Consider the following 16,095-nt stretch of genomic DNA (forward strand, 5'->3'; position numbering starts at 1 on the left):
GGCACATGGAATTGCTTCTAAATTGTTATTAATAGCACACCATCAGTCATTTATTAAAAAGCTGAACCTGGCTGGGCGCGGTGGCTCAAGCCTGTAATCCCAGCACTTTGGGAGGCCGAGGCAGGTGGATCACGAGGTCAAGAGATTGAGACCGTCCTGGTCAACACGGTGAAACCCCGTCTCTACTAAAAATACAAAAAATTAGCTGGGCATGGTGGAGCATGCCTGTAATCCCAGCTACTCAGGAGGCTGAGGCAGGAGAATTGCCTGAACTCGGGAGGCGGAGGCTGCGGTGAGCCGAGATCGCGCCATTGCATTCCAACCAGGGTAACAAGAACGAAACTCCGTCTCAAAAAAAAAAAAAAAAAAAAAAAAGCTGAACCTGGCCAGGCGCGGTGGCTCATGCCTGTAATCCTAGCACTTTGGGAGGCCGAGGTAGGTGGATCACCTGAGGTCAGGAGTTCAAGACCAGCCTGGCCATCATCGTGAAACCCCACCTTTAAAAAAAAATTTAAAAAGAGGCCGGGCGCCTTGGCTCACGCCTGTAATCCCAACACTTTGGGAGGCTGAGGCAGGTGGATCACAAGGTCAATAGATCAAGACCATCTGGTCAACATGGTGAAACCCCATCTCTACTAAAAATACAAAAAATTAGCTGGGCATGGTGGCACGTGCCTGTAGTCCCAGCTACTCAGGAGGCTGAGGCAGGAGAATTGCCTGAACCCAGGAGGCGGAGGTTGCGGTGAGCCGAGATTGCGCCATTGCACTCCAGCCTGGGTAACAAGAGCGAAACTCCGTCTCAAAAAAAAAAAAAAGAAAGAAAGAAAGAAAGAAAGAAAGAAAGAAAGAAAAGTGGAACCCATCAAGGCTCAGAATAAAACTTTTCTTAGGCATTACCGGGTGGTTTCCAAAATTTTCACAAGTTTCTTACTATTTATTTTTGCCCCAAGATCCCATGTTTTAAAAAAATGCTTAAACTTGGGCATGTCCATAGGGTAAAAAATAATAATTGTTTAAATGCTTAAACCAAACTATTATATATTTACTAAGTTTTTAAATCATTTTCTATTTTTGGTAATCTATGATATATATAAAATAACATAGTGCCCTATGCCAGTGCCCTAAAATATTTCTAGCAAACGGCAAAGTAATTTGATGTTGTACTTTGCATGTAGAGACTAATTAGGGATAAACGTGCAATTACCATTAGGCTTTTCTGAAATAGAGAACAGCTTGAGAACCACCCATACCCAGTCTGCTTGCAGCCCTAGGGTCTAAAGACCCTAATTAAATGATTATAATAATGGCTAATGTTGGTCCAAATATGCAACTGATCCAAATAAGAACAGTATTCAAAAAGGAGAATGCAATAGAATCCAAGCTACCACCCAAATAATAAAAAGCTTGAAAAAATTAGGGTCATGGTAAGAAAAATATTTCTTTTCCTAACTTGAAGGGTGGATGAAAATGGGCACAGAGGATAAATCAAATTCCAGGAAAAAAACACACTATACAAGAGATATGATTTACATATGAAGAAAACTAAAATGTGACAAGATTTCGAGCAACTGATGTTTTTAAAAAAAGGAAAAATATTTGCCAGTCTTCAATAGCAGAAAGGTCTGTAATACAGGAAAGAAACAGCAGGGAATAAACCCAACACACTACACAGTTCAGCAAAGTATGGATATAGTCATAAATATTAATGATGGCTACTGATTGTCAACTTTTGAAATCAACAATAAAGTGCAGAAGATTTATTTACTGCTCAGAATGAAATGTAAATGTTATCAACTTTGACAATGTAAAAGAACTGTCAATCAATTTGGAAATGAGAGCAGGAACTCCCTAATATCCTTTCTTACCAGTAGACAGGTTAAGAGGTAGTGTCAGTTTATAAATTGTGGAACAAGAAATAGAGGTTAAAGTCTATTATTCAAAGTTACAAAGGTGGCTGGACACAGTGCCTCTTGCCTGTAATCCCAGCACTTTGGGAGGCCAAGTCCAGGTGGATCACAAGGTCAGGAAATCAAGACCACCCTGGCTAACACAGTGAAACCCTGTTTCTACTAAAAATACAAAAAATTAGCCAGGCGTGGTGGCAAGCGCCTGTAGTACCAGCTACTCGGGAGGCTGAGGCAGGAGAATTGCTTGAACCTGGGAAGTGGAGGTTGCAGTGAGCCGAGATCACACCACTGCACTCCAACCTGGGCAACAGGAATGAAACTAGGTCTCCAAAAAAAAGAAAAAAAAAAAAAACAAAGTTACAAAGGTAACCACAAAAGAGGAACCAAAAACTATGATAATAACTATATGAAGGAAGGGGATAGGTTTGTATTGTGTAAATCCTCACCCATCTTGGCAGGAGGTCAACATACGATGTCTAAAATAGATAAAACATGAAACAGCAGTTTAAGCATATGATTTGGAGATATGAAGATAATCACAAGAACCAAAAAAAACAAAAACATAGCTAAAATGGTTCACTCTAAGCAATGAGTCTGATACTGTATCTTTTTCTTTTTTCTTTTTTTTTTGAGACAGAGTCTCACTCTCTTGCCCAGGCTGGAATGCAATGGCGAGCTCTCGGCTCAGGCAACCTCCGCCTCCTGGGTTCAAGCAATTCTCCTGCGTCAGCCTCCCAACTAGCTGGGATTATAGGTGTGCACCACCACACCCGGCTAATTTTTGTATTTTTAAGTAGAGACCGGGTTTCACCATGTTGGTAAGGCTGGTCTCAAATCCCTGACCTCGTGATCCTCCTGCCTTAGCCTCCCAAAGTGCTGGGATTACAGGCATGAGCCACTGTGCCTGGCTTATACTGTATCTTTTAATTATGTACATATATTACTTGAATACATATATTACTTGATTAAAAATTAATCTCAATCCTCCTAGCCTGTCATAGTATGTATGTGTATATATATGTTTATACACACACACACACACACACACACACACAGACCACTCTTATAATCAGCAAGATACAGCAAGGACTCCTTTACTTTCATAGTGATCAAATTTTATTTTGTGTGTGTGTGCGTGTACATATATATATATATATATATATATATATATATATTTTTTTTTTTTTTTTTTTCCTTTTTACCTGCATCCTCTATAATCCAGTACATAGTGACAGAATTTTATTTGGGTGCATTCCCAATTAGTCTCCCTGTGATTATGTGTAACCCTACAATTAAGTTCTTGTCAATGGAACATATGTAAAATTTATGTATACAACTTCCAGATCATGATCTTAAAAGGCATGGGTGTTTTCCTTTTTCTCTTGCTTACCCCCTCATTGGCTGGCAGAGGGAAATAGTGAAGGTACACTGTCTTTAACCTTGCAGATGAGGAAAAGAACAGAGCCACAAGAGAAGAGTCTAGGTTTTCAGCACCATGGAACTACCACACTAGCCTTGAACTGTTTGGATTGCTATGAGAGAAACTTTTATCTTGTTTAAGGTATTGTTTTGGTCTTCGTTATAGCAACTGAACAATGTACCTTCATGCACAAGGCATATGAAGAGGCAAATAAGACCAGCCTGAGTGGCTGGGTGCAATGGCTCAAACCTATAATCCCAGGACTTTGGGAGGCCAAGACGGGCGGATCACCTGAGGCCAAGAGTTCAAGACCAGCCAACATGAAGAAACCCCAGTCTCTACAAAATTAGCCGGGCATGGTGGAGCATGCCTGTAATACCAGTCACTCAGGAGGCTGAGAAAAGAGAATCGCTTGAAGCCGGGAGGCAGAGGTTGCAGTGAGCTGAGATTGCGCTATTGCACTCCAGCCTGGGAAACAAGAGCAAATGAAACTCCATCCACAAAAAAAAAAAAAAAAAAAAAAAGCAGGGGCGGTGGCTCATGCCTGTAATCCCAGCACTTTGGAGGTCCAGGAAGCTGGATCACCAGGTCAGGAGATCAAGACCACCCTGGCCAACATGGTGAAATACTATCTCTACTAAAATACAAAATATTACCCAGGCATGATGGTGTACGCCTGTAGTCCCAGCTACTAGGGAGGCCGAGGCAGGGGAATCTCTTGAACCCTGGCAGCAGAGGTTGCAGTGATGAGAGAGAGAGAGAGAGAGAGAGAGAGAGAGAGGGAGGGAGGGGGAGGGAGAGGAGGGAGAGACAGAGAGAGAAAGAGAGAAAGAAAACAAGCTACAGATGGATTTCAAGTCATATAGAAACTTTTTCTAAGCTTGTTACAAGGTTACATCTCAATAAAAGAAATATTACCTATTATATTAGTTTATAACACTTAGATAGCTGTTAATCATCTACCGCCCTATATTTCTTCTCTGCTATCAACATGTATGGGAAAACAGTAAGAAATTAACAAAACTTGGCCAGGCACAGTGGCTCACACCTGTAATCCCAGCACTTGGGGAGGCCAAGGCAGGTGGGGTTTGAGGTTAGGGGTTTGAGACCAGCCTGGCCAACATGGCAAAACCCCGTCTCTACTAAAAATACAAAAATAAGCTGAGCACAAGGTGGCAGGTGCCTGTAATCCCAGCTACTTGGGAGGCTGAGGCAGGCGAACTGCTTGAACCTGGGAGGTGGAGGTTGCAGTGAGCCGAGATCGCCCCACTGCACTCCAGCCTGGAAGACAAGAGTGAAACTCGTCTCAAAAAAAAAAAAAAGAAAGAAATTAACAAAACTTTCACCTTTTTCTTCCCATTCAGAATGACTGGTATTACAGATGCTAAGTAGAGGCTGAGACACTCCCAATGTATTTTTTCTGTACTGAAAAAGTCTGAAAGGAATTAGTTTTAAATTTATAATATAATCAAGAAAGAATTTTATGGGATGGCAAGTTATGGTAAAGCATATTCTCTAAGAGATTATTTTAAAATACGTATCTTTCTCTGCCAACCAATGGGGGAAAAAGCAAAATAAAATGTATCTTTCTCTATACTTTAATAACCTTTTTTTAAAAAAAAATTCAGTCCCCATAGAGACTGCCAAAAATTACCAATGCTGACTATATTTCAAGTCTTCATGACGGGGTATTGGGAAAAGTTTTCAATTAGCAATAATCATGTTTCAGATAAACCTCCTTGGCTATGATACTGCCACTGCCCAAAGCTTACCTTAATAGCTTGATACATAGTGTTTAAATGTTATTTCTCAAAGGAGGATCTGTTCCTTGGATTCCTTTACATCTCTGACAAACTACAATGTTATGAAAAACTTAAAATGCAGGTAACATTTTATATTAATGTTAAACTGTTAACTTCTGTGGTTGGCTTCTAAAACTCATACACTGCACAAGTAATTTCATGCAATCAATAACACTAATTAAAAAAAATTGGGTCAGGCACGGTGGCTCATGCCTGTAATCCCAGCACTTTGGGAGGCTGAGGTGGGCGGATCACGAGGTCAAGAATATGAAACCAGCCTGGCCACGTGGTGAAATCCCATCTCTACTAAAAATACAAAAATTAGCTGGGCATGGTGGTGCATGCCTGTAGTCCTAGCTACTCAGGAGGCTGAGGTAGGAGAATTGCTTGAACCTGGTAGGCAGAGGTTGCAGTGAACTGAGATGGCGCTACTGCACTCCAGCCTGGACAACATAGCAAGACTCTGTCTCAGGGGAAAAAAAAAAATTGGCCGGGCGCAGAGGCTCACTCCTATAATCCTAGCACTTTGGGAGACTGGTTGGGCAGATCACTTGAGGTCAGGAATTTGAGCAGATCACCTGAGGTCAGGAATCACCAGCCTGGCCAACATGGCGAAACCCCATGTCTACTAAAAGTACAAAAATTAGCGGGGTATGGTGGCACAAGCCTGTAGTCCCAGCTACTCGGGCAGCTGAGGCACAAGAATTGCTTGAACCAGAGATGCAGAGGTTGCAGTGAGCCGAGATCATGCCACTACACTGCAACCTGGGCAATACAGTGAGACTCTGTCTCAAAAAATAAAATATTTTTTTTAAATTACAGAATCTAGGTACACTGGGGAAAAAAAATCACAGAATCTTGGATTTTGAAGGGTCCTTAGAGATCTAGTGTACATTCGAATCTAATGACAAAATCCTTTCTACAATATCCCTTACAGTGAAATGGTCAACTGTTCTTTGCTTCAACATATTCAGTGACAGAAAACACTTTTTCGAAGCCAACTCTTTGATTGTTAGGATAGCTTTGTGAATACTTCCTTATAATGAGCCAAAATCTGCCTCCCATTTGTCCTGGTTTGACCCTCTACTACATGACATTTCTTCAAATATTTAAACACCACTGTCCCTAAAGCCTTTTCTCTGCTAAACCAAACCACTTCAATCGTGTCAAAGCACCATATAAGATGCTAACCCTCCTGTTATCTTCATCACCCTTGTCTGATAATCTTTAGTTTTATACTGCCACCCTGAAAACATTTAACCAAAGCTAAATATATTAATAAAAATATTTTTGTAACAGCGCAGTTGAAGCTTTCTCCTCCTACAGCTGAAAATCTCATTAATAAGAATGTAATACAACCAAGCATCAAGATCTACTGCAATCCAAAAGAACTTTCAGTAATGGCAGATATATTCTCTATCTGTACTGTCCAACAGGGTGGTCACTAGTTCCATGTGGCTACTGAGCTCCTGGAATGTGGCTAGTATAACTCAATATATAAATTTTTATTTTTATTTATTTTTATTTTTTATTTTTTTGAGACAGTGTTGCTCTTTCACCCAGGCTAGAGTGAAATAGTGCAATCTTGGCTCACTGCAAACTTCAGCTCCCAGTTTCAAGTGATTCTCCTGTCTCAGCCTCCCAAGTAGCTGGGATTACAGGCACCTGCCACCATACCTAGCTAATTTTTGCATTAAAAAAACAAAACAAGCCTCCTCTCTTCCTTTCTCCGCCATCGTGGTGTGTGCTTTACTTCGTTTCTCGCCATGTCTTCTCACAAGACTTTCAGGATTAAGCGATGCGATTCCTGGCCAAGAAACAAAAGCAAAATCATCCCATTCCCCAGTGGATTCGGATGAAAACTGGTAATAAAATCAGGTACAACTCCAAAAGGAGACACGGAGGAGAACCAAGCTTGGTCTGTAAGAAATCACACATGCGATGGCACACATATTTATGCTGTCTGAAGGTCACAATCATGTTACTAAACCAAGCTATCTGGAGACGTTTGAACAGATTCCTTTCTGTATCTGTTACGAAGGCATTAGTTAGTAGAACCCACAGTGCTTTCATTATTCATGTTTTTAAAAAAAAAGGTTTTGGTTGCCTGGGTTCAGAAATATGTGAGACCTTTCACTTCTAAAAAAAACAAAACAAAACAAAACAAAACAAAACAAAACAAAACAAAAAACCGGGTTTCACCATGTTGGTAAGGCTGGTCTTGAACTCCTGACCTCAGATGATCTGCCTACCTTGGCTTCCCAAAGTGTTGGGACTACAGGTGTAAGCTACCGCACCTGGCCCTAATTTCTGCATTTTTAGTAGAGATGGGGTTTCACCATGTTGGCCAGGCTGGTCTCAAATTCCTGACCTCAGGTGATCTACCCACCTTAACCTCCCAAAACAGGGATTACATACAGGCATGAGCCACCGCGCCCGGCCAATTTTATTTATTTTTAAATAACTTAAATTTAAATATACACCCAGGATTTTTTTTTTTTTTTTTTTTTTTTGAGACGGAGTTTCGCTCTTATTACCCAGGCTGGAGTGCAATGGCGCGATCTCGGCTCACCGCAACCTCCGCCTCCTGGGTTCAAGCAATTCTCCTGCCTCAGCCTCCCAAGTAGCTGGGACTACAGGCGTGCACCACCATGCCCAGCTAATTTTTGTATTTTTAGTAGAGACGGGGTTTCACCATGTTGACCAGAATGGTCTCGATCTCTTGACCTCGTGATCCACCCGCCTCGGCCTCCCAAAGTGCTGGGATTACAGGCGTGAGCCACCGCGCCCGGCTACACACAGGATTTTAAGTTTACTTACTAGTACCTATCCATAAAACTGGCTTGAAATAAGCCAAAATGAGGAGGTATATTCTGGACTCTGAGGCCCCAATTTCTTAGGATTTTACTAGCTGGTTATATTTTTCCCATGTACATAGAAAAGTAATGGAATATTAAGACTAAATGCTGTCTAGGCACATTGGCTCATGCCTGTATTCCCAGCAATTTGGGAGACTGAGGTGGGTAGATCATTTGAGCCCAGGGGTTTGAGATGAGCCTGGGTAACATTGGGAAACCCCATCTCTACAAAGACAAAAATTAGCCAGGCATGGTGGTGTGCACCTGTAGTCCCAGTTACTTGGGAGGCTGAGGTTCGGGGATCTCTTGAACCCAGGAAAAGGAGGTTGAGGTAAGCCAACATCACACCACTGCACTCCAGCTTTGGCAACAGAGACTGTGTCTCAAAAAAAAAAAAAAAAAAAAAAAAAAAAGAGAAGAAAGAAAGAATAAGCGCTCTTTGCTATTAACAACACCTACTAGTGGCTAAGAACTGGTGCTATAAATAGAATTAGAAAATGAATTCATTATTTACAAAAGTAAATGCTTTTAGTATACAAAACCCCAAATAATCATAATTCTTGCATATTCAAATGGCTACTAAAGATCTCCACTTACATGTCTTAGAACCTGACATTCCTCGAAACAAACTCCTGATTTCCCACATTCCCCCTCCTCACAGAATAACCCTAGCTGCTTACTCACTCATCACTTCGAATTCAGAAAATGGCAAATCATTCCAGTTGCCAAGGCCCAAAACCTTGGTGTTGGATCCTCTAATCTTTCTCCCAAACTCTAAATCCAAATCTAGAATGTGCTATTTCTACTGCCTGGAATGCTTATCCCAAGTCTACCTGCATGATCTGTATCAATTCCTCCAGCAAATCTTTGGTCTAACGATACCTCACTGAGGCCTTCTCTATAACTACAAACCTACTGCCCCACACACTCTGTCCTCCCTTCCTACTTTGTCACTTATCATGTGACATACTATACTTGGCTGCTCCCATTAGAAGCTACAAGAGGGAGTGGATGTTTGTTTTCTTCACTGCCATATCCCCAGTGCCTGTCATATAGAAGCCACTCAAATATCAGCTGACTGAATGACAAATTCTATAAACATTATACATGTAAAATGACAAAATCAAGAATGCAAAAGAAACGTAAATAGAAACAATTGATGCATTAGGAGAATGGACTAAATTATTTTTACAAGTAAAAATAGATAAAAGAGCAATTGTTTTCAGTGTCCAGTATAGTAGTTCCCCCTTATCCACAGGGAATACGGTCCAAGACCCTTAATAGATGCCCAAAACTGCACACAGTACCAAAGTCCATACAGCCCATATAGATGCTCAACATGTTTTTTGGGTTTGTTTGTTTTTTTTTTTAAGACAAGGTATTGCTCCATCACCCAGGCTGAATGTAGTGGCATGTTCTTGGCTCACTGCTCCCTCAACCTCCTGGGCTCAAATGATCTTCCCATCTCGGCCTCCCGTGTAGCTGAGACTACAGGCATGTACCACCACACCCAGCTAATTTTGTTTATGTTTTGTAGAGAAAACAACAAATGTTATTCTCACTATGTTGCCAGGCTGGTCTCGAACTCTTGGACAGAAGCAACCCTCCTGCCTCAGTCTCCCAAAGTGCTGAGATGACATGTGTGAGCCACCATACTCGGCCCTCCTTGACTTATAGCAGGTTTATGTCCCTTATGCCAGGTTAACATCCAGTAAAGTAAAAAACTTGTCAGTCAAACCACTGCTAAGTCAGGGACCATTTGTATATTATGTTTTCTTCTGATACATAACATACCTATAACAAAGTTTAATTTATAAATTAGGCACAATTAAGAGATTAACAAAAATAATGAATAATAAAATATAACAAGTATAATAACATGCCAGCACCGTTATTCTTGTACTTTGGGTCTATTATCAAGTAAAGTAAGAATAATTTAAACACAAGCCCTGTGATACTGTGACAATCACTGCTAACCAAACAGGCTATTAAGTGACTAACAGGCAGGTAGTGCAGACAGCATGGATATGCTGAACAAAGGGATGATTCATGTCACGGGTAGGATGAAGTGGGACATCTAGAGAGTTCCTCACGCTATTCAGCATGGGACACAATTTAAAACTTATGAATTGCTTATTTCAGGAATTTTCCACTTAATATTTTCAGACCTCAGTTGACTTGAGGTAACTGAAATTTCAGAAAGCAAAACCATGTGATAAGGGAGGGATGACTATCTAGCATTTGAAGCCTATCCGTTAACCTCCCACAAACCCTCTGGTTTAAATACCCCTGCTCCAGAACATCATCTCACCTACTCATGCTACCTTCCTAAATTTTACCATGGCTTGAAATTGTATCAATACAAGTAGAAATTAAACTCTAATATAAGCATTACTTAAATGTCACATTCCCTGGATTAAGCAGACTCACAGTTGTTTTAAATTAGGCTAATTTGTTTCAAGAGCATATTACCAGTCCATAATCATAAAATCATTTTATTTTTCATTTCTATAGACCTATGCTGCCCAATGTGGTAACTACTAGATATATGTGGTTATTTCATTAAGTTAATTAAAATAAAACCAAATTTCAGTTCTTCAGTTGTCCACATTTCAAATGTTAAATGCCACATGTCACTGGTTCTCAAAATGTGGTCCCTAGACCAGCAGTGCACCCCTTACAAATCTGTTAGAAATACAAATTCTCAAGTTCCAGCAATCTGTGTTCTAAAAGGCTCTGCAGTTCATCCAGGAGATTTTGAAGCATGCTCAAGTCACTGTTAAATTACTTAAGAGTGGTTATAGGCCATGACATAAGAAATCTACCATTACAATCTAAAATAGTCTATAAATGATGCATCAACTATGAAATCATATAACCATATTTCTATTATGATGGATTCTAATACAAAAGGAAAACAAAATATTCTTAACAAATTATATTAAGCTGCATTTCCAAAAAAAAAAAAAATTAAAACCGTCATTTCCTTCCTCTTCCAGTAAGCAGACTCCTTTTCATTTCAACATCAATATAATCACAATTTTCACATTTTTCTAAGATTTCAATTAAAATCCTTTAATTTAGGAAGAATATACACAGTAGAATAATGAGAAGGAAGGCAATATTTTCTAATTTTACGTCAATTGCAATTTTCACATTACCAACTATTAATTGTATGATCAGCTAATAAATAAAAATAAAACTATTAGCTAGAATTATCTCAGCAAGAAGTTGAAACTGAAGTTGCACAAGTGTTACAAAAGAGGCCAAACTACTACTACTCTAATTTCCTCTTACCAATCATAAATCTAGTAAAAAACTAAATATTTGCAAAACCAACATCTGTACATCCATGTATGTTAAATAGTCCTCGTTAAATTTTCTGACAAACATCCTTAGAAATTTCAGCTTAAGAACAGTAATGCAATATCTTAAAGTGATTATGAAACCACTGAGAAAAGATCTATCTAGTCTTGGCTTACCACAATTTGGCCCAAAAAGGAGAGACTTTAAGAGCCTGATTGATTACAAATTTCTGTCACAGCCAAGTGCCTTCTATGATAACCTACTGGTGGAAAATTACTTAATGACAATTTGTGTAAAATATCTTTCAAGTACACATACTGCAATAGGGCACTGAGATCATGTTAAGGGATTTTATAAAAATATTTACAACATATTGAGCCTATGTGCCATCCATGAGAACCCAAATCATACTTCATACCACTGTTGCAGCACATAAATGTCCATTTCCAGTCAAGCATCATTCCATAAAATGAACCTGACAATGCTTGACAAAATGTTGACATCTCGGCCAGGTGTAGTGGTTCATGCCTGTAATCCCAGCGCTTTGGGAGGCCGCAGCAGGTGGATCACTTGAGGTCAGCAGTTCAAGACCAGCCTGGCCATCATGGTGAAATCCCATTTCTACCAAAAATACAAAAAATTAGCCAGACGTGGTGGCGCATGCCTGTAGTCCCAGCTACCTGAGAGGCTGAGGCAGGAGAATCGCTTGAACCTGAGGGGGAGGTTGCAGTGAGCCAAGATCACGCCACTGCACTCCAGCCCGGGCAGCGAGAGCAAAACTCTCGCTCAAAAAAAAAAATTATTTTTTCTTTAAACTTCTCTAAGAACTTAATAGTCATCCCTTTTTTTCCATAAATGCCCATTAAGTGTCCATAATACGCCTAAATCTGTGCTAGACAGACGAAGGTGACTTGAGAGAAATTCGGAGTACTGTTTGGCACATTGGTTGGTACTTTTGTTTTTTTTTTGAGACGGAGTCTCGCTCTGTCACCCAGGACGGAGTGCAATGGCGTGGTCTCAGCTCACTGCAACCTCCGTCTCCCACGTTCAAACAATTCTCCTGCCTCAGCCTCCCGAGTAGCTGGGACTACAGGCGCAAGGTCCCATCATACCTGGCTGATTTTTGTATTTTTGGTGGAGACGGGGTTTCACTATGCTGGCCAGGCTGGTCTCTAACTCCTGACCGACCTCATGATCCGCCGCCTTGGCCTTCCAAAGCGCTGGGATTACAGGCGTGAGCCACCACACTCGGCCAGTACTTAATATATGTCATTTTGAATTTTTTTTTTTTTTTTTTTTTTTTTTTTGGTGGAGGGACAATACTTAAGGTGGAAACTGAGTCTTTAGTGTTTGGTAACAAAGGATGTTTATTTTTTTTTGAGACAGGGTTTCACTGTCTCCCAGGTTGGAGTGCAGTGGCGTGACCTTGGCTCATTGCAAACCCTGCTTTCCGGGTTCAAGTGATCTTCCTACTTCAGCCTCCTGAATACTGGAGTGCCACCATGCCAGGGTAATTTTTCTAGGTTTTTTGTTTTTGTTTTGTGTGTGTGTGTGATGGTTTGTAAGATATAGAGTCTTGCTATGTTGCCCAGGCTGGCCTTGAACTCCTGGACTCAAGCAATTTGTTCGACTCAGGCTCCCAACATTTTGGGATTATAGGTGTGAGCCACCGCGCCTGGCCCTGGTGAAGGTTTAGATGATAACACTTTTTTTTTTTTTTTTTCGAGACAAGAGTTTTGCTCTTGTTGCCCAAGCTGGAGTGCAATGGCTGATCTCAGCTCACTGCAACCTCCTCCTCCCGAGTTCAAGCAATTATCCTGCCTCAGCCTCCCAAGTAGCTGGGATTACAGGTGTGCACCACCACACCCGAATAATTTTTTGTATTTTTAGTAGAAATGCAGTTTCACCATGTTAAGCCAGGCTGGTCTCGAACTCCTGAACTTCGGTGATCCACCCACCTCAGCCTCCCAAAATGCTGACATTACAGGCGTGAGCCACCGAGCACAGCCAAAAAACAATTTTTTAAGGTGCTAGCCCTTAAAGAGATTACAAATCGAGTTGGGAGATAAGACAAACACATAAAAAGCTAAGTTACAGGGGACAATTAAAAATACCATGTGGCAAGATGATTACTGCAAAGTTAGTAGCAAAGAAGAGTGCCAAAGAGATTATTATAGACTGTGGCCCTTCTAGTCTCCCAACAAAATGGGGACGCTATATTTCGGTTTAAAAAAAGAAAATGACACAGCACTCATCCCACCCTAAAATTATCATCAGAGGAAGGAATACAATAACTAAAAAGAATGGTATAAAGAAACTCCACACAAGGTTTTTAAAGCCTATGGTAGCCCTGAAAAAAGTTAGAACCACAGACACAACCCTTTGCTGATCCAGGACCTGTAAAGGCTCCTGAAATACAAGTCTCTCAGGAACAGCATCCCTTGATTCTCTTTCTCCGCCCCCCACGGAGCTTTCCACTGGACAGCCGCCCGAGAAATTTCTCCCAGCATCTGCAATGGCAATACTCTCATCTTCCTCCCCTCGCCTGTATCAGACGGTGGCATCTCCCTACCGGGGAAAAAACGGAGGGCGGGGGAGGCTGCATTAGAGGGAAAGCTTGCAGCGAGGTTGATTATGAAGGAGGGGGAAGATGAGAAAATGCAGGGGGCGAAGGTGGCGTCTCCTGAGCGCCAGCTCACTCTATAAGGCCTAGCCCACACACTCCCACCCCGAAGGCACGCCCCTCGCATCCTGGACCCGGACGCGGACCCGAGTGACAGCAGCACCACCTGTACCGCACTACCTCCCGCAGGGCCTGCAGGGAGACGACTGCCCCTGCCCCCACCAGCAGCGGCCCCTGGCTCTTTTTCTCCCCTTCTAGTCCACGTCGTCGACGAGTGACAGGTCCCGAGGGAGGCGATTGCAAGCGCACGCCATTCGGGACTACCGAGGCAACCCTGCGCCGAAGCCCTCCAGCAGGCGTGCGAAGGCAGACAGAACGTTCCGGATGGCCCAGGACTCGGTCCAGGCCCAGCCTGCCCCAGCTGCCCCACAACGCGCGGAGATGGCACTTACTACGGAGATTGTGGATTAGCTCCGAGTGGCTGGCGCCGCCGGATTTCCAGGCCATCGCTAAGCACACTCGGAGCAGGTACAGAACCACCTTCAGCGCGGCGACGGTGCCCAGCAGTTTCCCCAAGAGTGAGACCACCTCCCACACCGTCACCGCCCCGCTCGCGTCCCCGCTGTAGCCGCCGCTGTTACTGCCGTCGCCGCCGCTGCCGCCACTGCGCGCTCCCGGCATCCCCCGCGGCACGCATGCGCTCTGTGACGCCGCGCGGCCTAGGGTGTGGCCGGGTGGGGCCGAGGGCGGGGGAGGTGTGTGACCCAGCCGCCCGCGCCTGTGGCTGCTGCAGCTGCCCGGGGACTGCAGGGAGGCCGGGCTGAGTCAGCGCCACCGCCGCTTCTGCGTGTCCGTGTCTGAGGCCTCGGACTGCACTGCCTTTGCCCTGCGGCCAGGCTCCGTAGCCTGATCAGTCACATTCCTGGCTGCGTCTCCCGTCCGCGAGCTGGACGGCGGGATGGTGGGGTAGATCTGTGCCGACGCTGCCCGTGGTTCTGCAGTCGCCGCTGGGTCAGCTGTTTTCGCGCGGCAGATCTGCTCCTATAGGTGTCCAGATTGCTAGACGGTAGGCTTCATCCGTCCTACCTCGCCCAACCCAGTTGACTCATATTTGGTTCGGTGGAGCCGGAATAATACAGTAAGAAGAATAAAACCCAAGGACAAAGCCCCTCTCTAACTCGAGGACACCGGCCTCTGGCTTTGTGACAAGCACGTCACTGTTAGGCTAAGCAGAGACTTTGGAACCCTGGTTCTAAAGCTCTCAGAGAGTGGAAGAATACCAGAACATGGGGATTGAGGGTGGGGGCAAATCTTTGCTCCTCTAGAATAATACGAACATAAAGAGTTGCGATTGGTTAAAAATTACCAGTATGTCCTTTAGTGAACGTGTTACTCCCGACTTAAGTGTGCATTTCCACCTAATTAAACCTCACAAATTCCGCCATGGGTTTATTGCTATAAGCTCTGCAAGACAATGAGAAGCTCACCGAGAACATTGCTTGTCGCGTGCAAATCGCTGACTCCTAATTAGAACTGAGACTGACAGAATCCAGCCATCATTTAGTCCAGTAATCTTTTAGAAGGAAACAAAGCTAAGTCACCTGTGCCACTATGTCAGTACAATTTTCAAATTCTAGTTCTTACGTTATTTTGTAAACTGTGACACTGCCCCTGCTTCCAATCCAAAATCAACATTATCTATTTTCTGGGATTCTGTGACCATTAATGAAACTACAGGCAAAACAATATTCAATGTTACTTCAATATTAAACATGAATAAAATTGCTGATTTGGGGCTGTAACCCACTTACAATTTTCCATTTCATCTTCTATTTGGAGACTTCTTGATGAACTCCATTTGGAGAAAAGAAAAAAGTCAAATCCTTGATAGGAACCTGGTAACTCTAAAGCGGACCCAGATGGATTGGATTTACACGCAGTGCTTCCGTAAATTATCCCTGTGAAGTAGGACTACCAATATCAGATAAAACAACAAACAAGCACATGGCTCTTCTTAAAGAAACAACCAACACACAGTTATGAATTATCTTTAGTGTAAAGGAGATTCATCTTTTTAGATGAATAAGTTATGTCTCTTGTATTCAATAGGATTTACATTCTGATGGGGGAAGAATATGCATTTCAAGAAAACTAATCGCAGGGCACAGTGGCTCACACC

The 16,095-nt window shown here is 42.6% G+C and overlaps 2 protein-coding genes and 1 non-coding gene across 4 annotated transcripts in view; 1 reads left to right on the plus strand and 2 right to left on the minus strand.

Annotated features, from left to right (window-relative positions):
- The window catches only part of LRP11 (LDL receptor related protein 11), a 90,214-nt gene extending 82,602 nt beyond the window's left edge, over nucleotides 1–7,612 (plus strand). The window contains exon 7 of the mRNA XM_074397283.1: nucleotides 3,493–7,612. Within this exon, the coding sequence (XP_074253384.1) occupies nucleotides 3,493–3,677 (185 nt within the window). The 3' untranslated portion in view covers nucleotides 3,678–7,612. The remainder of the gene's footprint in view (nucleotides 1–3,492) is intronic.
- The window catches only part of PCMT1 (protein-L-isoaspartate (D-aspartate) O-methyltransferase), a 43,473-nt gene extending 28,552 nt beyond the window's left edge, over nucleotides 1–14,921 (minus strand). The window contains exon 1 of one of the 2 annotated variants that reach the window (XM_039467962.2): nucleotides 14,369–14,921. In XM_039467962.2, coding sequence (XP_039323896.1) covers nucleotides 14,369–14,597 — 229 coding nt within the window. In that variant the 5' untranslated portion in view covers nucleotides 14,598–14,921. The remainder of the gene's footprint in view (nucleotides 1–14,368) is intronic. The other variant, XM_039467963.2, reaches the window with a different exon arrangement.
- LOC120363350 (U4 spliceosomal RNA) lies at nucleotides 4,956–5,096 on the minus strand. Its single transcript, XR_005578917.1, has one exon. It is a non-coding gene; the product is annotated as a U4 spliceosomal RNA (small nuclear RNA).
- Nucleotides 14,922–16,095: the final 1,174 nt, after the last annotated feature.

This window comes from Saimiri boliviensis, chromosome 4 (assembly GCF_048565385.1).
Source record: "Saimiri boliviensis isolate mSaiBol1 chromosome 4, mSaiBol1.pri, whole genome shotgun sequence".
NCBI lineage: Eukaryota > Metazoa > Chordata > Mammalia > Primates > Cebidae > Saimiri > Saimiri boliviensis.